The sequence below is a fragment of the Passer domesticus genome, chromosome 18 (genome assembly GCF_036417665.1).
Source record: "Passer domesticus isolate bPasDom1 chromosome 18, bPasDom1.hap1, whole genome shotgun sequence".
NCBI classification, from domain to species: domain Eukaryota; kingdom Metazoa; phylum Chordata; class Aves; order Passeriformes; family Passeridae; genus Passer; species Passer domesticus.
Window position 1 is genome coordinate 9,445,212 of NC_087491.1, and position 22,237 is coordinate 9,467,448.

Sequence of the window (22,237 nt, forward strand, 5' to 3'; positions counted from 1 at the left end):
GTTTGCTGCAGTTCATGTAAGATGCATGATGCAAGTCACAAGGCAAAGACCTGCAGGCCTTTATTTATTCTGCTGCAGCTGCTGTGAGCCACTCCTGACTTCAGGAAGGACTACTTGCTGCAAATAGGCTGATTCACAAAATCCCCTGGATTTGTCTTAAGAAAAAAAAATGGAATTGTTAAAATATAGCTTACAACCAACATGGATAGAAAAACAGTATTCTTGTGAGTACTGTTGAAATTCAGGGCTCCCAAGCTGTAGCCAGATCACACTGGTGGGAGCTCAGTTTGCAGGGATTGCTTGAAGTCTGTTTGCAGCTTGATAATTTGTTTGCTCAAACTGCTCTGGCATTCCAGGTGCTTCAGTTATTTAGGAGTGATCAGGCTCCTGTCATCCATAAAAGTCTGCTCTTGACTGTAGCACAAAGATATTCCTTCCTTCCCTTCACAGAGGTACCTTCTGTATAAATTTCTTGTACCACAAGAAGGAAGTTGCAGCACACAAGCCGTACCTGTGAGAGAAAAATCACACATTGATTTTCAAAATACTAAAGAAAATATTTCCAAGGTGGACTGGGCCTCCGTAAGTCAGCTGCAATAACCAAGTAAAAACACCTGGCCCAAGCTATTTAGGTTAAAACTGGGCTTTTGTAGCTCAAGAGCTCCTCCAGGCACTCCAGAGCAGCCTGGGCTGGTCCCTTACCAGGTGACAATGTACTGTGTGTGCTCGGGCTGGTCCCTTACCAGGTGACAATGTGCTCAGGCTGGTCCCTTACCAGGTGACAGTGTACTGTGTGTGCTCGGGCTGGTCCCTTACCAGGTGACAATGCACTCAGGCTGGTCCCTTACCAGGTGACAATGTACTGCATGTGCTCGGGCTGGTCCCTTACCAGGTGACAATGTACTGCATGTGCTCGTTCCGCAGGCTCACCCTGGTCTGGCCCCCGATGGGCCCCCCTGGGACTGTGCTTCCTGTGGGGACAACACAGCCAAGTTAAATCCTTGTCTGCACAGTGTGTAAGAACGGAAGAAAGTGATTAATCTGGTGGATGCAAGCACTGGTGTTTCCAAGTTCACAGAAACCCAGAATGGTTTGGGTTGGAAAGGACCTTAAAGTTTATCTCATTCTACCCCGTCATGGGCAGGGACACCTTCCTCTAGACCAGGTTGGTCCAAGACCTGTCCAGCCTGGCCTGGAACACTTCCAGTGATCCAGGGACAGCCACAGCTGCTCTGGGCATCCTGTGCCAGGGCCTCCCCACCCTCACAGGGAAGAATTCTTTCCCCACATCCCATCTAACCCCACCCTATGGCAGTTTGAACCCACTCTCCCTTGTCCTATCTTTGGTGCTCCTGACAAAAGTCCTTCTCCAGCTCTTGCAGGCTCCCTGTCACCTTCAATACAGTGGGCTGGCAGAGCACAGGAAGAGAAAAAGGGGAAAGGGAGGGAGAGTGATGTAAATTGGACATGGGGCTGGGCTCCTGTGTGACTTACTGAAGTCTGCATCGATGAAGATGGGCTCAGCACCGGTCACCCTGGCCATGGCCTCCAGGTCCCGGTAGTGCCAGCGGTTTTTTTCAATGTTGTTTTCAGGCACAAAGGGTTTCCTTTTTTCTGTTAACCTCACCACCCCTGTGAGATCAATCTCATCTTCAATCTGAGGAGAAGTGCAGGGGAAAAAAAAAGGAATGTTTCAAGATTGATTTCATATTCTGACACATCAAGTCCTGTCAGGAAAATGTGGCACTTGAAGGGTCTGAACATAAATGAAGTGATTGTTCCCTGCCATGGGCAGTGCTGTAACACAGCAGGGAAAAAAGCAGAACAAGAACAGCTCCTTGTTTGTAAAACACGTTATTTGCTGAACAAAAAGGTGGGAATTAAAGGTTTGTTGTATTTGAAAAGTGCAATGACTAATTAAATCACCTGCCACGATAATGCTGAACATAGCTCCTGCCTTTCTGGATTAGTGAGTGGTGCCTCTGGGTAAGCAAGGGGCACAAAGTAACATCCCCCATTCCCTGGATCCCCCTTACCTGTCCCTTCAGCCTGGTCTCAGGTTTCAATTTGTTCTTGGGCACAAATCCTCGGTTGACTAAAATCGTGACCCTAGAGTTACATAAAAAAGCACTGCTCAGGAGTGAATAGGAATTTATTCCTGCTGCTGCCTAGAACTAAAGACCAAAGAAAGAAGCAACCCACGTGTTTGCTGCCACTTTTGCTGTCACCTGAATGCACATTATAAAGGAATTTAAATACAATTTCGAATGGAGCCTCAGTGATGTCACAGACTGAGAGATACCTTTTAAGGCAGGGAAATACAGGTTGGATATTAGGAAGAAGATTTTTACAGAAAGGGTGCTAAAGTTCTGGAATAAAGGGTGATAAAGTTCTGGTCTGCCTGGGGAGGTGGTGGAGTCACCATCCCTGGGTGTGTTTAACAAAGCCTGGATGTGGCACTGGGTGCCAGGTTTAGCGGAGGTGTTGGGGCTGGGTTGGACTTGATGACCTTTAGGGTCTCTTCCAACCCAGTGATTCTGTGAATTCTGTGAGTGACAGATACAAACCCAACCACCAGCATTCAGATTCTCCAAGGAGAAGTGAGTGCTCCCGTGGAGCAGGACGCTCCTGACTCACCCCAGCTCTGTGCAGTAGAAGGGGGTGATGACGTTGGCCCCGTTCTCCGGGTGGGATGCGATCCTCCCGGCCTCGCGCGCCTCCCGCTCGGGGTCCAGCAGGGAGCGGGGCAGGAGGTACAGCTCCCTGGAGTGGTCAAAACGGCCCCGGACCTGCACGGGTCTGTACTCCAGCTCCTTCAGCTCCATGGGGCTGCGTGCAACAAGAGGAAAACACAATCATGGCTGTGCTAGGTGAATTCAATCAGATTTTATTGTGGGACTCTCCTTTTCGCTAATGGCTCACTCTGCATGGAGCCTGTTGGCAAACAGGCAGAAGACAAATGGAATATGGCTTAATGTTTTTCAACTGTCCCAGAAAATCAAATAGAGATGATCAGGAGCATCCAGGGGGAAGTTTTTTTCCACAATATCTGCAGCCCAGGTATCACAGAGCAGGTGGACTCACTGCCCGTGCATCCAGCCATGGGAAGCGTTTCTTTCCCATCCCATCCCAGACCATGAAATCCAACAACTGAGTCCTTCTGAGAGTTGTGCCAGGTGACCAAGTGACCTTAAAAATCTCTCTCACATCTGAGACAACTGCTCCAGGGCCTGCTGTTGCTCCAAGAGTCCCTGTTGCAGTAACAATTCCTTTGGGACACCACAGACACCCAAGCCCTCTTTCCCCAGCAGGATTAAAAATGCTATGAATTACATCCCACATTCTCCTGAACAGAGATTCATCCTTCCCCATGCATTTAGAGTATCCCACAGGAAAGAACTGACACATCCTTTTACTAAAAAAAAAAAAAAAAAAAAAAATCAGGATCTCTTTCTAATTTGCTGGCACATCCCAATTTCCATTGCATCCCTTCATTTTCATGCAGGTCAGTTCAGCACAAGCTCATTAGTGCATGGTCCATATCTAATATTCCCAGTCAGTGCTGTGTAGACAACAAACCATCCCTGTTTCCATACTCTAATGTCAGAGGGATGGGATCTGCTCTGATTCTTGATGCCAGCTGTGCAATCAAATCTAATTTCCACTTGCGCCGCTGAACCTGGAAGTAAACAAACACAAAAGTAACTCCTCAGGGTAGAACAGAGCAATGTAACAACCCCAGCAAGCCTTAAAATCTTGGTCACAATTTTATCATCAGACCTGGCCTGAATCAGGGTAATTGGAGATATGAAAATAGAAGTTAATGAATTTAATTTGAGGAAATATTTATACTAAAATAAAAGTGTAAAAAAATTACTTCCTTTAAAGACTTAAAAATGGACACTTTGAAAACAGAAATGTAAAATAACAGCAAATCTTTAACCTGCCTGTTGTCTGAACTAGATCAAACAGATGGAAAAACTTGACAGTCCTCAAGTGCTCATTTTCTGACAAAATGAAATATTGATTTGTACCTGCCATGTGCCGAGAGCGAACGTGGTCAGAGGGACGAGGAGAAGGCCCCATTTCAGCAAGGCATCCTCTCCAGATGTGCCAGCAGCTGCTGTAGAACCTCCTGGTCTGCAGAACCTCAAACAAACATCTACAGAAAACCAGAATAAACAGGATTCAGAGAAGAGTTGCCAAATTCCTGCAGGAAATATTACATCTTGGTTCTAGGGTGAAACAGGGCAGAAGCCCAGACAAATATTTTCTTACCTTTAGTCTTTTGAACCAGACCAGAACCTCCCTTAGTTAGACGACATCCAAAAAATGTTCTGATCAAGCACTGTGATGACTACACAGAATAAGAAAGATCCTTTGTCATGTTGCTGCTTTATAAAACGTCTATTTAGGAGATATCAGTGACTGATGATTGTGTTAAATATTTTTTTATCCATTGATTTAAGTCTCAAATGAGCAACTGCCTGTGAAACACTATGGGTTAGGCTATAATTTAAATGAAATAAGATAAAATTTCAGTTACAGAGCTGCCTATAGCAGAGCAACGAACTTTCATCCACGCTATCAGCAAACACACAACAGCTTAATCTATTCTTGACAGAAACAAGGGCCTGCAGGGGACAGGATGAGGGGACACGATGAGGAGACATGATCAGGAAACGAGAGAAAGGGACTGGATCAGGGGACAGGATGAGAAGACTGATCAGGAGACAGGATCAGGGAACTGAAACAGGGGACAGGATCAGGTAAAGAGAGAAAGGGACGGGATCAGGGGACAGGATCAGGGAACAAGAGAAAGGGACTGGATCAGGGGACAGGATCAGGGAACTGAAACGGGACAGGATGAGGGTACAAGATGAGGAGACATGATCAGGAAACGAGAGAAAGGGACTGGATCAGGGGAAAGGATGAGAAGACTGGATCAGGGGACAGGATCAGGGAACTGAAACAGGGGACAGGATCAGGTAAAGAGAGAAAGGGACGGGATCAGGGGACAGGATGATTGGACATGATCAGGGGACAGGATCATGGAACAAGAGAAAGGGACTGGATCAGGGGACAGGATCAGGGAACTGAAACAGGGGACAGGATGAGGGTACAAGATGAGGGGACATGATCAGGAAACGAGAGAAAGGGACTGGATCGGGGACAGGATAATGGGACACGATCGGGGGACAGGATGAGGGAATAGGATGAAGAGATAGGATCAAGGGACTGGATCAGGATGAGGGAACTGGATAAGGGGACAGGATGAGGAGACTGGATCAGGGGACAGGATAAGGAGACTGGATCAGAGGACAGGATGATTGGACGTGATCAGGGGACAGAATCAGGGAACTGAAAAAGGGGACAGGATGAGGGGACATGATCAGGAAAAGAGAGAAAGGGACTGGATCAGGGGACAGGATGAGGGGACAGGATAAGGAGACTGGATCAGAGGACAGGATGATTGGACGTGATCAGGGGACAGAATCAGGGAACTGAAAAAGGGGACAGGATGAGGGGACATGATCAGGAAAAGAGAGAAAGGGACTGGATCAGGGGACAGGATGAGGGGACAGGATAATGGGACACGATCAGGGGACGGGATGAGGGGACAGGATAATGGGACACGATCAAGGGACAGGGTGAGGGGACAGGATGAGGGGACAAGATCAAGGGACAGGATGAGGGAACAGTATAATGGGACACGATCAAGGGACAGGGTGAGGGGACGGGATCGAAGGACAGGATCAGCGGCTTACCCGTCCCGGGCCCCGCCGCTCCCTCAGCAGCCTGGGCCCCGCTCGCAGCACCAGCGCGGCCATGGCAGCCCCGGCCCGGCCCGGCCCGGCCCCGCCCGCGGCCCGGAACGGGAAACGCGCCCGGGCCCGGCCCCTCGCGATGGCAGCGCCGGGCCCGGGCGGCGGCGGGGCCGTGCCGGAGGTGCCCGAGGCGGAGCGGCTCTTCCTGAGGCAGCACCCGCTGCTCAGCGCCGCGGGGCCGGGCAAGGTGCGGCCTGTGAGGGCTGGGGGGCACCGTGAGGGAATGAGGGGATGGGGCCGCCTCGCTGCGGGTCCGCGATGGGGACGGCGCCGCGTGGTACCCGAGGGGCTCGGCCCAGAGCGCTGGCCTGTCCTGCCCTCCTCGCCCTGGGATGGATACGGGAAGGGTGATCAGACATTGGAAGGGGGAGGTGGTGGAGTCCCCATGCCCGGAGAACGGCTGGACGCGGCACTGAGTGCCACGGTGTGGTTGGCAAGGTGGGGATCGCTCATAGGTTGGATTCGATGATCTCAGAAGTTCTTTCCAACCGAACGGACTCAGAGATTCAGTGGGATAAACCCCTGTTCTCCTGACCATCAGTGTGCTTTCCAGGTGAGGTGCAGGCTGACAGGACACGAGCTGCCCTGTCGCCTGTCGGAGCTGCAGGCTTACACCAGCGGCAAGAAGTACCAGCGGCTCATAAAGGCAGCCAGAGAGTTCGACTATGGCACGTTTGAGCCCCACATAGTGCCCAGCACGAAGAATTTGTACGTATTCTTCCTCCTGTTGTTATGCTTTACACTTTGTTCAATCCCAGACATAATGTGGTTGGGCTTTACGAAGTTCTTAGGAACTGGATTTGGGGAGACTGGGAAAAGATTTATAAAGTATTTATCAACTTTGAGCAACTTGCAGTGCTTGTAAGTGAGAAGTTCTGAAGTCACAGCACACTTTAACTCTGTTGCTGGCCCTTTCTGTGTCTGTCAGACACCAGCTGTTCTGCAAGCTCACCCTCAGACACATCAACAAGCTTCCAGAGCACGTCCTGCGTCACGTCCAAGGGAAGCGCTACCAAAAGGCCCTGAAAAGATGTAAGTAGCTTTTTTTTTTTTTTTTTTCTTTTTTTTTTTTTCTGAAGCTGTACCAGGCAGCATTTATTTCCTGAGCTGTTAAAATTCCAGAGTCTCTCTCTGAAGTGGGTGGGACAGCTTTGTTTAAATTGACAGCAGTGTGTTACTATGCGTCCTTCTCAGATATAGGGAGCAATTGGCTTCTAGCAAATACGTTGGAACATCCTTCCTTAAGAGGATCAGCTCTGAAGCTCCCCCAGGGAGTGTGATTCTGTCCAGCACAATCTGTTAACATCTTCCCTGGTCCATGGTGTCACTGTAGATGTATATTTGGAGCATACTGGACTTTCAAGTTGCATTTCCTACAAGCTTGAGCTGGGAATGGGAGGACTCAGAGGCTGGGCAGCTGACCAGTGCTGCCTGACCCTCTCTCTTAGATGAGGAATGCCAGAGGGAAGGAGTGGAGTACGTCCCTGCCTGCCTGAGACAGAAGAAGCAGCGGGCACAGCACCCTGATGACCAAACAAACGGGAGCAGGCAGCCTCACAGGAAAGAGGAGTTCTGGGAGCCAAAGTCCAGTGAGGAGGATGGAGAGGAGACAGATGACAGCATGAGTGACCTGTACCCACGTGAGTGAGAGCCTTGGTGTCAGCCATGTCCTCAAGGGAGTTGCTTGGTTAATTGTCTCCTGGTTTCTTTATACTGCCTGATGCTGGTGTGCCAGAGGCACCTGACTTCATCCAGCTGGGAGTCCTTGGGTTTTGGAAAACCTTACCACCACCAAATAAGAAATAGTTGATGCTAATAACTAGTTGGATCATGCAAGGTGTGAGGAAAGGGATACAAAATCCACTGGGATTTGCTGTTTTAAGAATCTCCACTTTCCTTGTTTCTCAGCAAATCCTTGACAGAAGGTGGTCAGGCTTAGATCTGGAGGTGCAAATCCATCTTGCTGCAGGAGCAGGGGTGTAACACATGGCAGCACCTGTGCTGACATTCCCAGAATGGGAACAGAAAGAGCACCAAGGCACATTTCCAATAAAACACCCACGTTTATTCCCTTAGTATTCCAGGTGGAAGCACCTTTAAAGCAAAGTGAGGGGAGGCAGGGAACTGATTTTGGGCTGAATCTTTTTTAGCTGCCCTCTTCCCAGAAAAAAACCCCTCAGCTGCAGAGAGCACAAAGGGCAGCGATGACTTCGTGTCAGACAGCGAGGACGACGGCGCCAAGCAGAACGGAGAGCACGGGGCAAGGAAGGATGGCAGCAGAGCAGCTGGCAAGAGAGGAAAGGTGGGAGTCATCCCCCTGCCTGCAGCAGCAGGGGGTGTGGAGCTGGCATCCCAGCCCGTAGGTGTGCCAGCTATTCCTGTCTGGGAACCAGCAGAAGGTGCAAAGCTGTTCAGAATAGATTTTTCCCTGTGTGCCAGACAGTGACTTGCATCCCGAGGTGTGAATTCCTGCCAGGCAATATTTATCCTGGCTGGGGTAGTGAGGGATGTTCCTGCCTGTACAAAGAGCTCATCTTGGGTGGGATCCTGCCCCACAGCAGCATGGAAGGAAAGCTGATGTGTGTCCTGTGGGTTCTGTAATTGTTCTCCAAATACACAAAAAATTTAACTGTTTTGCAGCCACAGAGTCCCTCTAGACCATTTTTCTGCCACTGCTTTACATTACAAATGTGTCAAAGTAGAAAGTTAGGGCTGGATAAAGTTTTGATTCATTGCTGCAGGGAGCCTGTCAGTTCATACCTAATGAAACCATCAGAAAGGGCTGCTGAGCTGCAGATCCTGGCTCCATGAGCAGACTTGGGCTCATTCTGGCTGTTGAAAGAGATCACACTCAGTTTCTGTTTAAGCTATCTCAGGAAAGGCTTTTTCTGGATGTTAGAAATAAGCTGATTAACTTTTTTTTTCCCCTACAGAAACAGACAGGCCCTTTAAAGAAGAAATTCAAGAGCCATCATCGAAAACCCAAAAACTTCAAGAAAGCAACCAACGGGAAATAAATTCTCTGATAAATACCTGGCTGAAGCCTGTTGTGTAACAATTCCAGTGGGAGCCCAGGATGAAGTGTCTGCCCATTCCAGTTAACTGTTACAGGTGTGAAAGGAATAATGGGCTGGAATTAAGTTGCATTCCAAGCCAGCCCCACACTGAGGGTAGGATGTCTGCTGCAGTCAAGTCCAGACAGCTCAGATTTTTACAGAAAGCTGGTTTTTGTTAGGCAGGAAAGCACAGCAGCTCAGCGGTGGAGCATCACCAGCCACACACGCCAAGTGGATACAAAGATGCCATTGTTTTATTTTGATTGTTTTCAAAAATCAAAACATTTTCAAACACAACTAAGGTACAAAATACAGCATAAAATGAGAATTTATACTTATTTCTTTTTTTTTTTCCACATAGAAAGCAAAAATATATTCAGAATGAATTCCAGAACACTTTGCAGAGCCAATTGGTAGCTGATATCCTGCTTGTGAGAGCTTCTCAGCCACGGGGAGAGGTCACTGAATTTCTGGGAGATGCACAAGTACAGCAGTGTATGTAGGAAACCAGAATCTTCTGCATCAGGACTCACAGTTAATAAGTCTGCACGTTGTGCTGCCTAGAAGTATCTGATAATGCCCTCCACCTAGCTGCCCCTGGAATGCTGAAGTATTCCTGCTGCAGGGAACAGCAACAGTTCCTTTTCTAGGGTCTTTTGTTGGGAAGGGGACTTGATTTTCACAGAGGAAACTGGTCAATATTTCAGACTAGTCTGTCATCCTGCTCCTTAGTTAGGACACAAGGAAGTAAGTTGAGAAAGACAAGGGGCTACTTGCAGGAGTAGTTTCTGTCATTTATAAATACTATGAACATCAACAGCAGTTCAGGTATCTGAGAGTGGCTGCCTTGATCAGTCTAGAACCGTTGTAAGAGCTGCAGTGGAACAGTGAAAGGCTCCTGTGCTGCAGCTCTGTGACTGACAGGACCAGTTTGTTTAGCCAGGAAGAGTCAGGAACACAGAACACTTTGAGGTGAAGACTTCTCTTGCAAAACTTTGAAGAGAAAGCCATCAGTGACCTGCCCTTAATGCTGAATTCCCCTTCCATCAGTCTGGACGTGGGGGTTGGACTAGAGGATCTCCAGAGGTCCCTTCCAACCCTGACTGTTCTGGGATAGCAAATGGCTTCCTCCAGCAGCAGCACACCTTGCCCTTACAGAGGCTATTATCCCCTTAGGATGATGAAATCACTGGTTTAACTTTCAACAGTGCTCTTCTATTTTTTATTAGTTCTTTCAGCCCAGTTTTCTCTCCTAAAAAGCAACTGTTTAACTTAACTGTCCAGGTGAGTGTCCTTATCAGGAGACCCTGGGGAACAGCTCCCATTGGAGATGTTCAGCTGAATTCCTCCTTGAACAAAGAGCTGAGCATCTTCCTCAGGGGAGGCAAGAGAGCAAGGAATCAGTGTAATGGTAGGAAGTTGGTAGGGCTCATGCTGTCTAGAATTCCTCCACAATCTAGTGAAACAGGTTCACACCTAGTTGACTAAGAGAGGACACAAGGCCTCCCTGAGCAGCACTAAGCATGGTCATGGCACAGAGGTCGTGGCACTGAGAAGCCAAACAGGGCCTTCCTCTCCTCACCCTCCCGAGTTCCTCCCAGGGAAGGTTCACCCCTGGCTGCTTCTCCACTGGCCAGGCTTTGCACTCACATTCCTCAGCTAGAACCGTTTGCAGAGTTGGGAACAGGGGCCACTTGCACATTTCCACCCTGCACAGCTCAGGGTGCTCTGAGGTGGCAGAGGAGGGGCTGTGCTGGAGAGCTCAGCAGCCCAGCTCTTCAGCCAGCTGGGGCTCCTACAGCCAAGAGACTGACAGAAGTGAATCTAAGAAGCAAAGACTACAGATTAGGAGATTGACTGCTCTCATCTGGCAAGTACTGAGTGCACAGAAAAGGGGAGTTTCTGTAATTCTCGAGACATTTTCACCATTAACCTGCCATTCAAATATGAATTTGGGGCATATATGGATGGAAGCTGGTTAATAGCAGAAAGGAGCTTTTATTATGGAAACTGCAGCACAACTTGGCTCCCTTCTTGGGAATTCAGGAGGAGCAACTTTTGGGGAAAGAATGTAGAATAAAGAATTCTTTTGGCACAGAATTTTCACAGAATCTAACGTTCTGTCTCTTCAGGATTATCTCCCCCACTTCCTTTAAATCTGATTAGCAATACAGGATTCATGATTAACAACACAGGATTTCCCCTTGTTCCCCTCAAGGGCAGAACTGGGACATGTTAGAAAATCCTCTCCCTTTTCTTACCCAGAAAGCAGTACAACTACTTCCAGGGTTTTCTTTTTGCCTTCTGTTCAGGAGCAGGAAAGACCCTTCCCTGCTGAACAAAAGGGAATTACAGGCCTCTGAGCAGCAAAATAACAGTGATTTTCTAGGTTTTCTGTGATGCTGCTTTCCACCTTGATAAGCAATGCTATAACCAGCCATGGAACTCCTTATGCACAAGACAGTTTTGATAAGGGTAAGAAAGGGGATCCACTTTTTTAGTTATAGCTACAACCCAACACCACTGAATGATCCAGCTGTATCTGCTCACCTTTCTGCAAATTTTAAGACATTGCTGACATTCCAGACAGCAACTGTTCTACTGCAATTCACTGAAGCATCAGCAAAATGCAGGTTCCTTGGGTTAGTTCCAAATCTAGGAAGTTAGAATAAGCCTAGGCAACATTCCTTGAAGAAATAGGATTTTATCTATTGTATTACTGGTGCCACAGTAAATCAAATTCAAAACATCTGTGCCTTTTATAGGAAGGGGGCATGTACGTGTAAAATGCTGGCAGTTTTTGTTGAATCCATAGAGAATCAGTTCTGGACTTAGTACAGTATGTCCCAAGAAGTGTTGCTATTCCTGTTACCACTCTTTTTTCTTCTCGTCCATGGAGACTCCACCAGGACCCAGTGCAACCACGAGGAGGAGCCCTCCAATGACAGACATGGTCTGGAAGAAATCGTATTTGAGGAAGTCGTGCATGGGCTTGTAGGCTGGGACGGTCCAGAAGGCATTGAAGTAGATGTTGATGCCAAAGAGCCAGATGACCAGAGTCAAGGCAGCCAGCTTAGTCTTGAAGCCAATTGCCACCAAGATAATCAGGGCTGTGCCCACAATGTTCTGCAGAATCTGCAAGGAAAAAAACATTAAAAAAACCCATTTACTTACACAGTTCTTAAGCAGAAAATCAGCATCAGAGCAGAGCTTGGATAAGTTCAGTTGTCATGGCATAGATAACCTAATAACATTTTCTAAAGTATTAATTTTACTTACAGATTTTCTAAAGTATTAATTTTACTTACAGATTTCAATAAACATTGAGATCCTGCAGCCCATCTGGGCACTGGTGCTACATTCTAGTTACTCAACTCATACTTTACTGCTGAGATACTTACAGAAAAGAAGTTCATGTCAAAGTGTAGCAGTGTCATGAACATGAGGACGAGCAGCACACGTCCCCCCAGCTGCATGTACTGCTTTGGGGAGCTCTCTCTCATGGTGGGGACACCAGCAAACATGCTCTTCCCCTCCGAGCGGGACTCAGCCAGAAGCAGCAGCAAGCCTCCCCCAAGGGCAAGATTCCTACACAAATGGGGAAAAAGGAAAAAAAAAAAAAAGGCAGTTTAGAGTTTAGTACAGCTTGCACTGATCTATATCTGTAAAGTCTTATCTGACAATTTCAGTAAGGATCTATGTGAGAGTGAGGAGTGACTTGCTCTGCACCGTGGGATGTGTTGGTCTGTGTTAGACTTCCCAGCCCCAGCAGCACTGAGCACACCCAGGATTTGGGGGAACACAGCCTGCCAGGGAAGTCCAGCACCCACCACTCAGGCACAGTTGCTTCAGGGGCTGTTACAACACGGATTTCGTTGTGTTCCAGTTATTCTGTACCTCAGGTTTAGCCATACATGCCAAAGTAGTTCAGAGGTTGCTTTGAGAAAACAGAGCAGCTGAAAAGTTACACATTGACAGGGCTGTAGGAAGCCCAGAGTGTAGCTCTTGTGCTGGCCTCCCTCAGAGGGGTGCAAAGGCAACAGCCAGCCATCACTCAGGGCCTGACAGGAAAGCTCATGTTTAGAATCTTGTCTTCTCCTTAGGGAAGGTGTTAAGAGGTTTAAAATCCCAGAAACCACTCCAGTGACCGCATGCTGTAGTTTTCTCAGAAAATGGCTTCAGTCATGCAGAAGCAGAGTTGCTATTTTAGCCATTTGGGAAATAAAAGCAACTCTGATCAAGTGTAGACAATTGGCTGAGCTCTCAGCCAGGTTAGCAGCAGAAGCACTTGGATCCTAGTGGGTTAGGATTAGTCTTTCCCTTCCTGAACCTGCTCTCTTTAGTTTAACATAGTCCCTCCTGATTTTTCAGGAGCTATAATTTCTTCTTTAATATAAATGCATCACTTGTAAAATCTTTCTAGTAAATACTATGTACAAATGTCATTTCCTCTGCCACCAAGTGTCAGTTTTCATTCTGTTTCCATAAAAACTCCCAGAAGCAGGCATACCTCATCAAGAACTTCAGGTCCCATAGAATGCTGTATGCAATAGTCTAGACAAAGAATAAAACAGGTTAAAACATCATAGAAATGACACTGAAGTTTTGAGTTTCTGTTACAATCTCAAGGCTGTATCAGCCACAGCAGAATTTGATTATAAGCACAGTACAGTGAGGGAAACAAGGTCATTACATCAGTGTGGTCCAGTGAGTCTGTGTAACACAGGGAAGGGAAGGCAGAATTTGATTTGTGCTTTAGGGGCCCCAAAATTCCCTGGTTTTGTAGGGGAAGGATGCTGCTAGATAGGATCCTTTGTGATGGGAACAGAGCTGAAGGCCAAAGCAACTGCAAGTTCCACATTTGGCTCATTAACTGACATCCAGGTAAATTGCCAGTTACTTCAGCTAAATTGGTCAAGGTCAAGTATTGAATGAATCTCTCCAAGCTGACTAATTGCAATTACATTTATTGGGCACATCAGGAGAACAGAAGCAGCAAAATAGTTCAATGCCATCAAGGACTGGCACCAAGCCAGGGTGGAGAAAAATTCCATGGTTGCAAGTTATATTTAAACATGTTGGGAGTACTGGGGCTAAGAGAGATTTGAAAGATACAGTTTAGAAGGGATGAAGATTTAAGCCTCCTACCTGTAATGCTATAATTCCAAACAGTCCAAAGCAGGCATATTGCACAAAGTTCCTACTCAGCACCAGGATACAGCCACCTGAGGTGGGGAAGTTGAACACAGTTACACTTGGAAAAGCTCCTGCAGGAATGCTAACTTGGATTTTCCTTTTTCTTTTGTGAGGTAACTGCTAGGCCCATCATGCTGTATTCCTTTTCCTTAAAAGGTTAAAACCCAAAATCTTTCTCAAAACTTCCACCAGAAAGCACCAACAGCCTTTGTCACTTTGACATGAGGACTGGCAACTGCATTAAATTAAGGTGACCCTCTACACAAAATAGTGAGGGCAAAAAAATCTAAATCCAGACACAAGATGAGGAATTGGCAATCAGGGACATAATATAAACAGAACAGGATTTTTCCTCTCTCCATTTCTCACAGCCTGAGCCACCCAGCATACACATAGCACTGCACTCCTTCAGGGATTTTTCTGATTCCTGAGCTTTGGAAATGTTTCTGACACAAGCACCTCTCTCAGGCTTAAATGCACCATCTCCTGGGTAAGAATTTGCCTTGGAGATGAATGCCCATAAAAACAGGAGGCTGAGAAAGTCTCCACATTCTCCTGTTTAAAAAACCAGGAGTATTTAATTTAGAGAACTCTGGGTGTGGCTCATATTTATGGATACATGTACAGAACTGAAACCAGATTGTCCTGATGAATTCTTGGCATCTCTGACTCAGAGGCATTGTGTCACAAGGAACTCTCTATGACTGCTTCCAGGAAAGGCTGAAGCAGGTCAATTCAGAGCTCTTTCCATTCAGCCCATGTAGTACTATCATTTCTGAGCTGTCAGAAGCCATCAGGAAATCAGCAAGGCATCATCCCACGCTGCCATGACTAACAGAGCTGCAGCCACCCTGGAGAGCTCTGCCTGCACTGAACAGCCCCAGAGCCACTTACTCAGCTGCCCAAAGAGGTTTAGGATGACAAAGATGGAGGCCAGGATGTAGCCACAGTTCCACGTGCCATCGATGTAGTCCCTCTGCTCACTCCACTGGAACCACATGCGGATGCCATCCTCCAGGAAGGTGCTGATCAGGCACAGCCGGGCCACGTGGGGCAGGTACTGCTTGGTCACCCTCAGGAACTGCAGGGGCACACAGGGCATTAGCAGGGAAAGGGACACTGCAGGGTAACACAGCCCTGCTCTCTGCACACTGGGATCAGCACTTCTCATGCACTCAGGGTCACCAACATCCAGAGAGAAACTGGGACTTGGATTTAATGAAATGCTTCTTCATCCACTGGGAGCAGCAGGGGAAATTTGTTGTCATTCTCCATTGGACTAGGACTTGGAAAAAAAAGCAGAATCCAGCAGCACATTTCTGTGTAACAGGAACTGTGCTTTGATGGAGCTCTCCTAATGAAGGCTGACCTTGGTTTTAGTTTCTCTATCTCAGGGTTTCATGTTACAGCTCAGCTATCAGATAGCCCGGAGCTGAAAGGGCAATCCTGCTCCCACCCGTGTGCTCAGGCACTCAGCACCCTGGAACAACCCGGATTCAGGGAGCCAGGCTGAGAGAAGACAAGTTCTGTACAAATTCAAAAACATTACTAAGTTGTTTGCCAAACTCATTCCCTCCAACAGCTCAGTGCAAACAAAGCACTCGAGCAGCAGCAGATCTTAGCTCCACATAACCACTGCATGGAACTGCACCCTCTGTCCTCTAGGTTTTTATTTCCATTCAAAGGAGCATCTTCTGCAGGAAGGAAACAGAGGTTTATAGCCACACTTCAGTGCAGTGGTTAAAAGGAAATGATATCATCGTGTAACAGATGCTGAGCTGTAGTTTTTGGGAATGGAAGATGTATCTGGGCCTTCTTCACCTTGCAGGCTCCTGGATCAGTTTGCTCTGCAATTACAACAATTAAAGGAACAAATACAAAATTACCAAACAGAGTCTAGAGGGTGGTGCTCTATAGGGCTGTGGGGTGCACAGGAAAGCTTACTGCCTCTGGGTTAGGACAAGTGTTTAATTGTCAACCCATTTTGTAGGCAGCACTGGTTATTACTTAATTGAGACTTCCAGCAGGAAGGAGACAAAAGCCACTTCTGACAGTTTATTCCTGCCAGCAGCAATCAGTCAATACTAAAGGCTATGCAAATGACAAGCCTAGCTTACTGTGCAACTACAGATTATCACAAGAAAAAAAATCAGCAAACATCCTTAATGGTCAATTAAATAGTTAATATTGGAACGAACTGCACTGTTGTACTGCCTGTATCCAGAGTCTAAGGGTCAAAATTCACCTTAATCAAGTGCATTTTAAGTGCAGCTGTACTCTGCCTCCTGAAGGCTGCCACTTCAGGCTTTTTTAAGCCATGTCAACAGTTGGATGAATGAGTCAGAAGAGAATTTCTGATCTTTGTCACTCACTGAATGAGACACACATCTTGGTCTACAGCTTTCCTCCCTCCTGGGTTTCACTGTGAGGTTGAGGAAACTTGCTGAGGAATACTAAGAATAAAGTTCTTACAAACCAGAAGTCGTTTGTAAGATACAGAATGAGCAACTTTGGTGTAGAAAGAAATGAAAGAAGACAAGTGCTGGGAATCTGTAAGGAAAGGATAAAAACAGTGTTGTGGTAAGGCTGAAAAAAATCAGCAAATAGAGAGTATCTTCCTCCAGGCCTCATCTTTGCTGTTTTGAAGTGGGAGTTGACCTCATTTTCCCCTTCCCTGGAACCATGAAGAGCACGGGTGAAAGATCCAAGAAGACATTTAACATTTACCTGTTCTCTTGGCACACAGAGGGAATTTAACACTGGCCATTAAACACGAGTGCACACATCCAATGGGCTCCAGACAAGTCAGAGGCTGCAGCCCATGGCAGCTCCAGTGCTAAGCAACCTCACATCAGCCCTGGGCACCCAGAGCTCCTGGAGCTGCACTCCAGCTGAACCCCCTGTACACAGCAAGCTCAAATAAGCTTCAGAAACAGCCTGTGGGAACAAACAGCCAACACAAAGGAACCAGGAGATGCAGAGAAAAAGGAAAAGAACAACTACACCACGATTACAGGAAGAGAATGTAACAGGCATCAAGGGATCTCACAATTAGAGGATCTGGGTGTAAATCACTCGAGTAATTTAACTAAAGATGGCATAAATGACAAGAAACATGAGAGCTCCAGCAGTAGGACTCAGTGAATAGCACCAGTCACCTGGGCCTGGCCCTGCACAGCACCAGCACTGTGGGGCTCAAAAGCTGCACCCTGAGCCCTCTTCCTTTAAGATTCACACAGATCAAGTGGCACACATGGGAAAATTGCAGTTTGATACCTGCAGCTAAGAAATGGGACCTGGAACACACCCTGCACTGGGCACAACACATCCAAATCCACTGATGGAGGAGGTGGCAGCACTAAACTCACAACATCAAATAAATGAAAGGCTCTTTCTGCTTTGGGCTATGCATCAACTGCTTTCCACATGTCCTGTCTCCTTGGAAGAGGTGAAACATCACAAGAAAAGACAAGAAAATGCTAAATAAAACTATTTTAAAGAAGAACAGCTGGTTCTGTGTTGGCAGCCAAGTCACGGACATATGCCAGAGGGGCTTTGTGTTGCCACTTCCCCCTCTAATGGGATTAGAAAGGCAAAGATAGATTTAAATGCTCCTTTAAGTTTAACAACCAAAGATGCACAAGAAGATCCAGGGATCCCTTAATCAAAGCTCTGCTCAGCCCCCCATTTTTCTAAAGGAGGACTGAAATGTTCAAACCCATAAAGGCCTGACCAAAAGAGAGGCAATAAAGTGATTCATTTGGACCCTACCTCCAACAGTTTCACATTTGCTGAAAGTCCACTCTGTGTTGATAAAAGTGTGTGTACCATGGTACAATTACAGATATTTTAAATCCAATAAATGGATATGACTTGGGAGTTTTTGCAGGTATGTTCTGTCCAGGCACAAAGCCCTTTCCTGTGTATTCATGTATCAGGGAAGTTCTGATTAAGGTGAGGAACAGCACACTGCTCATCTATACAGAAACCCTCCTGAGCTGCACAGCATTATTATATATATTATTAGTGCAGAGCTTCTGATAAGGCACATCCCAAATATCCTGAACACTTTTGAGGCATTGCTTTGTTCTGGGAGAACAAATTCCTCCAGCAGCTTGGGACACCACTGATCATTCCTGGAAAAAGATGCTCAATCCACAGAGAAAAAAAAAAATCCCTTCCTTTCACCAGCTTGGATACATTCACTCAAAGAGATCCCACCCCAAAATCACAGGGACAGCAAAACCCATCACATTCATTAGCTCAGTGCCTACAAAATATTGTAAAAACTGGGAACAGGCTTTCCCATTTATTTCCAAAGGCAGGAACAGGGCTCTGACCTACTAGAGCATTGCCAGCAATATTAATTAGGTTTTTAATTGCAGGAAGATTTCTCAAAGCTTTTCCCTTCCCTTCAAACCAACTCCCTTTTCCAACAGGCTATTTATTAATGAAACCTTTAAAATGGTACTTTTAGTAATTTATTGCATTTTACTATCATTCTTCATGGGAAATTTTTTCCTCAGCCTAACCAGAACAGGCTATTGGCTTATAATGACAAACAATCAGTGCACTGCCATGACAAAGTCCTAGAGAATATTTCCAAATTCAATTTTTTTAATCTAACTGACAAAGCTCAGACTAACAATGAAATGTTTTCTTCTCCCTTCCATTTTCTAGAAAATAGGATATTGAGGACAAGAAATAATGGGTTCAAACTGAAATGTGAGCTAGAAACTGGGGAGAAATTCCTCCTTGTTAGGGTGGGGGGCCCTGGCACAGGCTGCCCAGAGAAGCTGTGGCTGCTCCATCCCTGGAAATGTCCAAGACCAGGCTGGACAGGGCTTGGAGCAGCCTGGGACAGTGGAAGGTCCATGGCAAGGGGCAGAACAAGATGGGCTTTAAGGTCCCTTCCAACCCAAATGGTTCTGTGATTCTGTATCAGAATTATCTGGACAAGGCAGATCAGCATTTATCTTGGAAAATTAAACAAACTCCCCCAGTCTGGCTCTCCCTGCAGCCCTCTCACTGCTGTGCAATGACTCAATAGTCTCCCTGCATTTTTGTTCATGAATCTTTTTTTTTGAACAGCAGAAATACCAAGCACCCACATTCCTAAGGATTTATTCCTAAAGATTATTACAGACACCAGGAAAGTTGCCTGAGCTCTGCTCCCTCTTAGGAAGGGATTACAAAGGAGAGACAAGGCCCCAGATACAGCTATTTTCAGTACTCGGTGGCTGCACTGAAGGGGTTGCCAAGTAATATTTCAACAAAGAACACTAAAAATGGGCTTAATTTCTGAGTATGTAAATTACTGAGTTACTAACACTGAGCTGGTGTTACAGTGTCCCCTCACTGCAATTCCTCACAGCTCAGAGCTGTCTATTACCAGCAATCTCACAACCAGTATTGCACCTCACTCGACTTAAACATGGAGATAACTGAACCAAGTGAAAAAAAAACCCTCAAATTTTTCTCCTGCCAGTTCAGCTCCCCAGTTCAATGACAGAAGTGTTGGTGAGAGAGAAAAGGGGAATGCAGCCTTGGGAGAAGGAGGACAAGCCCTTTCACTGACAGCTGGCTGTCTGGCAAGCTTAGCTGCCTGTGAGGGCAGTTCACCTCTGGATTAAGAGCCACTTACTGCTGCTGAGCATCCTGGCACCTAGGGCATAATTTGTTAATTCAAAGGGAAATTACAGTATCTGAGAAAAGCTAAGATTTACTGCTTGAATTTAAGGAACAGATTATTCTTGCTTTTGTAAGAGACATTCAGGATTTCCTGATAAGCCATGGAATTAGCTCTAACATTCTCCCACAGGGGTTTTATGCTACACAAATTAAGACTCATTATGTACAGAGAGTGGAAAAAGCAAGAACATCACTGAGAATGCATTCAGCTCCCAAAACAGCCACTGTCCAGCCTCCACCAGGGGAGTTTCAACACAATTTCAGTCCAAACATTCCAAATACTTTTTTTAATCCAAGATGAACTAACAGCTCCTGTAATGCCAAGTGTTAAGCTCACAATATATACCAAAGGTTAGTGTTTAGCAAGTCACTCCTACACTGGTGTGACACTGAGCTTTAGCAGCACAGACAGCACTGAAAGGCTCCGATTGAGCTACCAGGCAGAATTATCACAGGAGTTATTACTCAGAACACCATAAAATTATTTTGCAATCTGCTGGTAAGAGGAGCAAAACTCTAAATTCTGCAGCTTAAGGCAAGACTCATCTTTAAACAGGATGTGGCCAAGCACAAGTGAATTTGTGCCATTTAAAACTCACTTTAGGAGGAGGCAAACTACATTTAAGCTGGACAAAAGAGCTTTCAGCAGAGTGAAAAAAGGGGTGTTAAGGACATCTAGAAATAACCCCACAGGAATAAATAGAGAGGTGTTATAAAAAGGCCAGGACAAGCATTGCAAATTTTGGCAAGTAATGTGAACACTGCAGTGATGGTTTACTTTCAACTCTAAAAGGAGCATGAGGACAAGGTAAACAGAGAATGGCCAAGATAATCCAGATATTCCTCAAACTGAGTATTCCACACACTACAAAAAGCTTTAATCTAAAACTCTAAATCGAGTTTTCCTTCTTCCTTCTGGGGGTGGGGAGGAAGTGCAGAACAGGTTTTCCCAGTGAAATCAGTGAAAGACAGAGGCAGCACAGCCCCCTCAGAGCTGTGACGTGTTATTGTGCACCACACAACTCACACTAAATCACAGTGGTTGTAGAACCAGGCAGAATCAGATTTTCCAGCCAATTTGCTGAATGTGATTACTTGCTGCTTCTCATTGTCGATTAGATGAATCACCATGACTGTGAAGATCTTTGCAACACCATCCCCAGCAGAGCAACTACTTACACTCAAAATAATCCTGTTGTCAGACATTGTAAGAGATCACAAACTTCTATTTAACAGAGAAATCACTCGGGCCTCCACTGAAATAAACGTAAGAAGGTTTACAAGACAACATCAGCTCGTTTGCTTTCCTTCTGCCCCAATCCTGAGCACAGCACCACGGTGCTGACCAACCTTTTCCAGTTTGGCCTTCCAGACATGAATCAGGGTTTCACGAAATCACAGAGTGGTTTGGGTTGGAAAGACCCTAAAGCTCATCTGGTTCCAAACCCCTACCGTGGGCAGGGACACCTTCCTCTATCCCAGGTTGCCCCAAGCCCTGTCCAGCCTGGCCTTGAACTCTTCCAGGAATCCAGGGGCAGCCACGGCTTCTCTGGGCAGCCTGTGCCAGGGCATGCCCACCCTCACAGGGAGGAATTCCTCACTAACATCCCCTCTAACCCTGTCAGGTTGGATAACCCGGCTCCCCACTCCCCTCTGTGCCCTCTCCACCAGCCGGGACGGCTCCTGCTCTCCTTGGGGACAGAGAGGAGCGCTGTCCCCAAGGAGCACTGGCTGCCCGAGAGGCCGGGGGCGGTGGGAGCCGGGCCCGGGGTGCCCTCGGAGACAACTCACAGGAAACTCACAGGAAAGATGGAAACAGAAGCAGGTAGTGAGGAGGCAGAGTAGAACGGCTACAAATCGAAAGAAACTCAGGCTGGGCACTAGGAAGGAATTCTTCTCCGTGAGGCCCTGGCACAGAGCGGCTGCCCCTGGATCCCTGGCAGTGCCCAAGGCCAGGCTGGCCGGTGCCTGCAGCAGCCTGGGCTGGCCGAAGGTGCCCCTGCCCACGGCAGGGCTTGAACGAGACCATCTTTAGAATCCCTTCCACCCAAACCGCTCCGCGGCTCTACAATCCCACAAACCCGCCGCCCCGGCACAGCGCGGCCCCTCAGCGGCAGCGACCCCGCCGCCATCCCGGCCTGCCTCAGCCGGGCCCCTCAGCGTGGCCCCGGCGCACAAAGGCCGCCGGCCGGGCGCGGGGTGAGGTGGGGGGGGAGGCGGGCGGGCACGCACCTGGTCGGCGAAGTCCTCGGCGGTGTTCATAATGTCGTTGTGGCCCATGGCGGGGCCCGGGCTGGCTCGGGGCGGGCGGGGCGGTGGCGGGGCCGGGCCGCGCTCGGTGCAGGCGCTGCCACGTCGGACGGGCCGGGCCTTGAAGGCGCCGCCGCGCCGGCGCGCGCGGGGCGGGGCCTGCCCGCCGGGACACGCCCCGCGGGCACGCCCCTCGGAGTTCTTAAAGGGGCCGCG

The 22,237-nt window shown here is 47.4% G+C and overlaps 3 protein-coding genes across 6 annotated transcripts; 1 reads left to right on the forward strand and 2 right to left on the reverse strand.

Moving 5' to 3' along the window:
- Positions 1-35: 35 nt before the first annotated feature.
- Positions 36-5,885, reverse strand: LOC135283074 (surfeit locus protein 1). Of its 2 annotated transcripts, none has more exons than XM_064393519.1 (9): positions 5,769-5,885; positions 4,279-4,357; positions 4,035-4,162; positions 3,597-3,679; positions 2,638-2,829; positions 2,037-2,109; positions 1,495-1,657; positions 890-971; positions 36-511 (listed from the first exon to the last, which is right to left on the reverse strand). In XM_064393519.1, the coding sequence occupies exons 1-9, from the start codon at positions 5,829-5,831 to the stop codon at positions 445-447; spliced, it is 930 nt and encodes a 309-aa protein (XP_064249589.1). In that variant the 5' UTR covers positions 5,832-5,885; the 3' UTR covers positions 36-444. The 2 variants fall into 2 exon arrangements, with proteins under 2 accessions (XP_064249589.1, XP_064249590.1); XM_064393520.1 differs by having other exon boundaries at positions 849-971.
- On the forward strand, positions 5,805-12,019 carry SURF2 (surfeit 2). Its single transcript, XM_064393522.1, has 6 exons — positions 5,805-6,015; positions 6,382-6,536; positions 6,757-6,860; positions 7,277-7,468; positions 7,979-8,130; positions 8,762-12,019. The coding sequence occupies exons 1-6, from the start codon at positions 5,830-5,832 to the stop codon at positions 8,843-8,845; spliced, it is 873 nt and encodes a 290-aa protein (XP_064249592.1). The 5' UTR covers positions 5,805-5,829; the 3' UTR covers positions 8,846-12,019.
- SURF4 (surfeit 4) lies at positions 9,117-22,158 on the reverse strand. 3 transcript variants are annotated; one of them, XM_064393524.1, is made up of 7 exons: positions 22,004-22,086; positions 20,951-21,027; positions 14,975-15,161; positions 14,033-14,109; positions 13,395-13,438; positions 12,286-12,472; positions 9,117-12,019 (listed from the first exon to the last, which is right to left on the reverse strand). In XM_064393524.1, the coding sequence occupies exons 2-7, from the start codon at positions 20,975-20,977 to the stop codon at positions 11,753-11,755; spliced, it is 789 nt and encodes a 262-aa protein (XP_064249594.1). In that variant the 5' UTR covers positions 20,978-21,027; positions 22,004-22,086; the 3' UTR covers positions 9,117-11,752. The 3 variants fall into 3 exon arrangements, with proteins under 3 accessions (XP_064249594.1, XP_064249593.1, XP_064249595.1); XM_064393523.1 differs by lacking the exon at positions 20,951-21,027 and having other exon boundaries at positions 22,004-22,158; XM_064393525.1 differs by lacking the exons at positions 14,975-15,161; positions 20,951-21,027; positions 22,004-22,086 and adding an exon at positions 14,540-14,701.
- Between the last annotated feature and the right edge of the window lie 79 nt (positions 22,159-22,237).

What these genes read in the sequence shown, in the direction of transcription:
- SURF4 (XM_064393523.1), bottom strand. Translation starts at nt 22,051, where the DNA reads ATGGGCCACAACGACATTATGAACACCGCCGAGGACTTCGCCGACCAG. An exon ending in TTGGAATTATAGCATTACAG is followed by an intron (nt 13,439 to 14,032) that starts GTAGGAGGCTTA and finishes TTCTTTGTCTAG; the next exon opens with ACTATTGCATACAGCATTCT. An exon ending in GACCTGAAGTTCTTGATGAG is followed by an intron (nt 12,473 to 13,394) that starts GTATGCCTGCTT and finishes CCATTTGTGTAG; the next exon opens with GAATCTTGCCCTTGGGGGAG.
- LOC135283074 (XM_064393519.1), bottom strand. Translation starts at nt 5,831, where the DNA reads ATGGCCGCGCTGGTGCTGCGAGCGGGGCCCAGGCTGCTGAGGGAGCGG. An exon ending in AGCGGCGGGGCCCGGGACGG is followed by an intron (nt 4,358 to 5,768) that starts GTAAGCCGCTGA and finishes TATTCTGTGTAG; the next exon opens with TCATCACAGTGCTTGATCAG. An exon ending in ATGCAGTACATTGTCACCTG is followed by an intron (nt 512 to 889) that starts GTAAGGGACCAG and finishes TTTCTCTCACAG; the next exon opens with GTACGGCTTGTGTGCTGCAA.
- SURF2 (XM_064393522.1), top strand. Translation starts at nt 5,830, where the DNA reads ATGGCAGCCCCGGCCCGGCCCGGCCCGGCCCCGCCCGCGGCCCGGAAC. An exon ending in CATGAGTGACCTGTACCCAC is followed by an intron (nt 7,469 to 7,978) that starts GTGAGTGAGAGC and finishes AATCTTTTTTAG; the next exon opens with CTGCCCTCTTCCCAGAAAAA. An exon ending in CAGCTGGCAAGAGAGGAAAG is followed by an intron (nt 8,131 to 8,761) that starts GTGGGAGTCATC and finishes TTTCCCCTACAG; the next exon opens with AAACAGACAGGCCCTTTAAA.